The sequence below is a fragment of the Palaemon carinicauda genome, chromosome 11 (assembly GCF_036898095.1).
Source record: "Palaemon carinicauda isolate YSFRI2023 chromosome 11, ASM3689809v2, whole genome shotgun sequence".
Lineage (NCBI taxonomy): Eukaryota > Metazoa > Arthropoda > Malacostraca > Decapoda > Palaemonidae > Palaemon > Palaemon carinicauda.
The window spans coordinates 142,228,068-142,234,833 of record NC_090735.1 but is presented as its reverse complement, the minus strand read 5'-3'; the positions used below and the strand labels follow the sequence as shown (position 1 = coordinate 142,234,833).

General features: G+C 36.5%; 1 protein-coding gene across 1 annotated transcript; it reads right to left on the bottom strand.

Annotated features, from left to right (window-relative positions):
* Positions 1 to 389: 389 nt before the first annotated feature.
* LOC137649513 (uncharacterized protein in mobD 3'region-like) lies at positions 390 to 3,084 on the bottom strand. Its single transcript, XM_068382496.1, has 2 exons — positions 3,047 to 3,084; positions 390 to 1,071 (listed from the first exon to the last, which is right to left on the bottom strand). Exons 1-2 carry the CDS (start codon positions 3,082 to 3,084, stop codon positions 390 to 392), a joined length of 720 nt encoding a protein of 239 aa, XP_068238597.1.
* Between the last annotated feature and the right edge of the window lie 3,682 nt (positions 3,085 to 6,766).

The window sequence follows — 6,766 nt, the reverse complement described above, 5'->3', positions numbered from 1 at the left end:
TCATCCTTTATTTATTTCCTTATTTCCTTTCCTCACTGGGCTATTTTTCCCTGTTGGAGCCTTTGGGCTTATAGCATCTTGCTTTTCCAACTAGGGTTGTAGCTTGGCTAGTAATAATAATAATAATGATAATCAGTATTCTTTTCTTGTCATCAGTCTCAGAATCAAATGCAAGGAACTTTTCTCCAGTTGCATGCAAACAGTAGGATTCCGGTATCTGAAAATTATTGCTTTGCTTTGGATTTGGTTTTGCATTTTGAGATTTTTGTCTCCATCGACGCACATTTCTTCCCATTGATGATGAAGGTGTCATGTGTAGCATTGTAAACTAATCTTAATTAGCGACCATTCCTCTAATAAGGCTTCTTATTGAAACAAACAGTTTTTAATTAGGACATAAGTTTTTGTGCTCTAATTCTAGCAGGCGAAAGTTTTTGTGCTTTAATTTTACCAGCCGAAAGTTCTTGTGCTCTAATTTTAGCAGTCGAAAGTTCTTGTGCTCTAATTTTAGCAACCGAAAGCTCTTTTGCTCTAGATTTAGCAGTCGAAAGTTCTTGTGCTCTAATGATAGCAGCCGAAAGTTCTTGTGCTCTAATGTTAGCAGCCGAAAGTTTTTGTGCTCTAATTTTAGCAGTCGAAAGTTCTTGTGCTCTAATTTTAGCAACCGAAAGCTCTTTTGCTCTAGATTTAGCAGTCGAAAGTTCTTGTGCTCTAATGATAGCAGCCGAAAGTTCTTGTGCTCTAATGTTAGCAGCCGAAAGTTCTTGTGCTCTAATTTTAGCAGTCGAAAGTTCTTGTGCTCTAATTTTAGCAACCGAAAGCTCTTTTGCTCTAGATTTAGCAGTCGAAAGTTCTTGTGCTCTAATGTTAGCAGCCGAAAGTTTTTGTGCTCTAAATTTAGCAGCCGAAAGTTTTTGTGCTCTAAATTTAGCAGCCGAAAGTTCTTGTGCTCTAATTTTAGCAGCCGAAAGTTCTTGTGCTCTAATGTTAACAGCCGAAAGTTCTTGTGCTCTAATGTTAGCATCCGAAAGTTCTTGTGCTCTAATTTTAGCAGCCGAAAGTTCTTGTGCTCTAATTTTAGCAGCCGCGTTGTAACGGAATAATCCACTATAGGTATTCTTGCTTTACAAGATCTCTCTGGACGTGTCCAGTATGACTTTGTTTCATCAAATGTTATGTATACTGACCATTTGCTTCAGTAGAGCTACTGAATGTGTTTGTGTACAGTTATGGTAACTACCTATTTGCTTTTCTAGAGCTGTGAAATGTACAGTATTGGTTTTCAATTAAGCAAGCAATATTTTTAAAGTATATTTTGGAAAATAGTAAATGTGCAATTAGCTATAACAAGCAGCTGATATAAATTATGTTCTTGAAAATAAAATGTGCACTGAAAATAATAATCTTAAACATTTAGTAATTCGTAAAGAATTTTTTTTTTTTTTTAGGAATGCAAATGCTCAAGAACAGAAATGTCCATGGAAGCAACTGTCCAGGGATGCAAATGCCCAGGGACGCAAATGCCCATGGACGTAAATGTCCAGGGACGCAAATGCCCATGGACGCAAATGTCCAGGGACGCAAATGCCCATGGACGCAAATGCCCAGGTACGCAAATGTCGAGGGACATAATTGTCTGGGACGCAAATGTCCGGGACCCTAATGTCCTCCCACCTTGCCCAAGTATCTTCAGCTGAGAAATCGTAAAACTTGCTGTCCGAAATTCAGATGAAGTGAAGATCGCTTTGTCATGTCTGTTGAAGCCCAAGGTTTACGAGGCAGATCCCCAGCATTTTCAAGCCTAACTGTACCATTGTGTTTGAAGCCGTTAAAGCTGTTTGAAGTTGAAAGTGCAAGGGACGTTTGCGAGATATTCCAGTGTTTGATAAATGGACTGGGAAATGTCACTGAAGTGGAGGAGGTTCAGACGGACGTGGGATTCATCTGGTGCAGAATTCTGTTTAAAACAGGAATTTGAATTTTTTTTTTTTTTTTTTTTTTTTTTTTTTTTTTTTTTTTTTTTTTGAAAAATTTCTATATTTTAAGTCTTGCGGAACTTCAAAATCCGGGAGAAGATTTGTACATTTTCGTAGCGGCTTATGCTTAACAGGTTGATACGTAAGGTTAATGTCGGAATTGTTTCCTACTTATGAAGAGTTTTGGCTAATTGTACAAAGACAAAAACCTATTGTTAAAAAGTTTTGGAAATATCGGATGTGAAAGGTTTGGTATGTAGTGGTTTATTCCATTTCTCTTTTAAAGCTAGCAACTTGTTTGGATTGGCTGGAAAACAATTAATTCTCAAAAAGAGTTGGTTTCATCAGCATACTGTGCTGCCTCCATTTTGGTCTATACAATCGATTTTGAATGTAACAACACAAAGGTAAAATACACAAGACAATTGAAGTCCTTCCGTATCAATTATTATTATTATTATTATTATTATTATTATTATTATTATTATTATTATTATTATTATTATTTTTTTATTATTATTATTATTATTGTTGTTGTTGTTTTTATTTGGTTGTTGTTGTTATTGTTTTTGTTATTATTATTATTATTGTTATTATTATTATAACCTACTACCCAAGTTGAAAAAGTAAGAATAAAGAAAATAAAACTACGGGCTTTTGGTATTTCGAAAGGCTCATATGTAACTGTAAATGATATCCATCTAATGATTTTCCATATATTAAATCATATTAATCATTAGACTGCTTATATTCTTTTTCATACTGACATAGCTTGTTGCTTGTTCATTTACAAAATTCAAGTTAAGGTTAGGCTGGGTATTTCATGCATATGTATTCTTGCAAATATAACTTACAGAATATGTGAAAGACACTCATCCGAAAAAGGACCTGTGCCTATAAGACTAAACTAGGAGGGGAGAAGAAAAGTGGTGGATGTTCTAATATTGTCTTAGGCTTGTTAAGTCACATTTTTCTCTTACCTTATTAGAGGTATGGTCAGGAAAATATGTTCTTATCTTTTTCTGCTCTTAATGTAATTTTTGTTTTTAGAGGTACAAGTCTGCACTTACATTAGTAGAATAAGGGCCTCTCGAAGTGGCCTTGGCATCTATTATGCCCTGTTTCAATGTATAATCTTTGACTTTGATAAAGTACGCATTCTGCAATTAATAATTGTATATACATTTAATATACAACCTTTTCTTAACTTTGCATCGATAAATGCGAGGAGAAAATGTACCATTAAATGATAGTTTATGCCTGAAGGGCAATATATTCAGCATATGCTTCTTGTTTTATATATGGCGGCTTGAGCTTGCGTTACCAGAATGTTAGATACCAAATTCCCCTGTTATTCTCACCATTAAGCTTTTCATTAGTCATCGAGTTTTACTAGCTTATGTGCTAAAGCTTTAGTAAGGCTCCAAGTTTCTGATGCACAAGGTAACAGTGCTAGGGCCATCTTACCAAATACTTTTCTTTTAAGAAAAAGTGGCATTTTACATTTCATAATCTTATTTTGTTTACTAAAGGTTCTCTATCCCATGCTTATCCTTCTTTTCATTTCGGTCTCATAACGTGGGGAAACACTGTCTGTCTGTCCTAAAGTACGTATATTCATTAACAAACTCTAGAGATTCGTCCATAACCCCTATTTGTTGTCTCTGCATTTCATTTTCATTGAACATTATCTTAGATATAAAACTAAGATATATATATATATATATATATATATATATATATATATATATATATATATATATATATATATATATATGTGTGTGTGTGTGTGTGTGTGTGTGTGTGTGTGTATATATGTGTGTGTGTGTCTGTGTGTGTGTATATATATTTTTTATGAGCAGGAAAACTACTTCCCACAGTTATACTTTCATACCGTTAAAGCAAGGCTCAGAGTTTTAGATGAATAATGAAAAGTATGTTTTAATGGTGAAGTAACTCCTCATTTAATTTTGGCCTCTTCGAAATGATAGTCGATGAAAAAAATCCTGCTTGTCGCTGATTAATTAAGTGACATACGGTGCAAGGGATAATTTGAAGTTGCCGTAATGATTTTAATTACACTCTGGATATTGCAATGACACTTATCATTACACTCCATGATGTAAGCGTTCGCCACCATCTCTAATTTTGCATGGAAACCATTGTTCAGATAACAAACTCAAGCTATATTACTTGGGTAAAAATATGAAACATTTTATGGACGCCATTATTCTGCTGGTAAATGATCAGACTTAAGACAACTCTGTTGTATCCATGCCTTCTTTTCTTATTTGCATTTATCGGTATCATGGGTACAGATATAGATCGCGGATAAAATTATCCTTCATCTTCGTCGACGTTTATATATTGTTCTTTACCAATTAATTTAACCCAGCCTTGCATAATTAAGTAATATATACCCAATGTCTTCAGGTTTTTGTCAAGCACTTTTAACTCCTTAAAGAAGCTTGTCATCTTTTATGATGAAACTACTGTAAGTAACATCTAATATTGATGGCTTTCGTTTCGTGATGACTGGTTTCATCATTGTTCAATGGGAGTTTTTATATATTCCTTTTCTAAATTCCTTCTCTAATACGAATGAAACTATTTGTTCTATAATGATACTCGAATCCTCCAGCTCATGTCACTCTTCGCCCCCCTTTAATGCTTCTGTGACTTTGGTATTATCCACTTCCAAGAATACCTTCCATTCACCGGATTCGCCGTATTAGGTGATATTAACTTGCCAGAATGTGTGGATTTTATGCGGTGAATAAGCTTCTGTGGCAGTGGCTTCACATTGGCCTTTTGATATCTCTCTGAAACAAAGACCTGCCCTCCCATTTGCTTTTGAATATTCGTGGAAGTCGCTCTCACACTTGCTCAAGATAATGCCGAATCTTAGTATTATATACTTGTTTAAGAGTACACTGGATAGTTACTATTTAAGGGTTTAAAGGCCGCTCATGAATGGCAGAGGCAAGGGACAGGGACATTGCCCTAGCAAGCAGGCCAATGCCCTATAGTAAATTTTTTTTAGGGAAGCAGATTTGCACCGACTCGGAGCGGTGCTCTTTTAGCTCGGAAAAGTTTCCTGATCGCTGATTGGTTAGAAATATCTTGTCCAACCAATCAGCGATCAGGAAACTTTTCCGAGCTAAAAGGGCACCCCTGCAAGTCGGTGCAAATCTGCCTCGCTAAAAAGAATTTACTGTAGAGACTGACCATATATACATATGATCAGTGCCCAAGTCCCTTTCCACCCAAACTAGGACCAAGTAGGGCCAAGCAATGGCTGCTGATGACTCAGCAGATAGACCTATAGGCTCCCCCAAATGCCCCATCTATAGCTCACAAGGATGGTGAAATTGCAGCGAATAAAGAAACTAACGAGCTTGAGCGGGATCTCAAACCCCAGTCTGGAGTTCACCAGTCAGGGACGTTACCACATTGGCCACCACAACTCTTTTGAACGTATATGAAATTTGATACTTGTAGGATTACTTAAGAATGTTCATGAAACTCTTCGTAAAGAATGCATTTGAAGTTTACTGTTACACTTACTCACAATGGATATGAAATTACTCTGATATTTGTTCAAGAATAAACATAGAGTTACTCTTACACTTGATCGAATACAGTACACACAAAGCTTGAAACACATTAAACCTCTTACGGCTGTTCTTAATTCGTATGAAACTTACACTTACTTCTGAATATATTCGACACTGCCTCATAAGTACTCAGTAAGTAAGCATGGGATTAAACTTACACCTCTTCATCAGTAGGCTGCACATGAGCCATACTCTTCCACTTCCTCTTCAGTACACATGACGATGCCTTTAACAAGTAAAACTTTCACTCATATTTGCTGAAGTACGTGGAACATGATGAGTGTACATATAACACACAGTGATTGTTAAACTCATTTCAGTGAATACACCTGAAACTTAATTTTACACTTACTCAAGAAAAAGCAATGAAATTTACTATTTTCTATTAATTCTGGTACATAAGTCTCTCTCTCTCTCTCTCTCTCTCTCTCTCTCTCTCTCTCTCTCTCTCTCTCTCTCTCTCTCATACAGTCATTGATTGACTATAACTTAGCTTAGGCCTTACATAATATTTAATCATGGACGCTTTTCCATTTAGATTCTTTTGGAGTATGAGAGGAAAGTGGCTATTGGGGGCCGGGGGGGGGGGGGGTGTGGAATCTCACTTTGGACTGGGTCTTTGGTTGGAGAAAGGTATCATAAACCCTCCGGAACACCATTGGACTTTAGAAGTGGTTCATTACTGAAGGGGGAAACAGGCACTATGTGGTTTTTATACATTCATATACATGTATATTGATTTTATTTTTCTTTCCTAGGGAGATTCGTTGGAATGGCACTCCCAGGAACCACACTCGTTCTGTTTTATATCTTTTAGTCTACCTCTGCAGTGAACAGATGCATGCACCTCTCTCTCTCTCTCTCTCTCTCTCTCTCTCTCTCTCTCTCTCTCTCTCTCTCTCTCTCTCTCTCTCTCTCTCTCTCTCTCTCTTACTGAAAACATCATGGAGCTAAAAATATCAGAAAGAGCAAGCCGAGGTAGATTAATAATGCCCAAAACTATACCAGGAAAACTAAGGAAGGCACACAGGACATTAATCCACTACGCACCAGCATCGATAATGCAGCGACTATTTAATGCGCTGCCAGCTGATCTAAGAAACATATCAGGAGTGAGTGTAGATGTTTTCAAGAATAAGCTCGATAAACACCTAAGATGCATCCCAGACCATC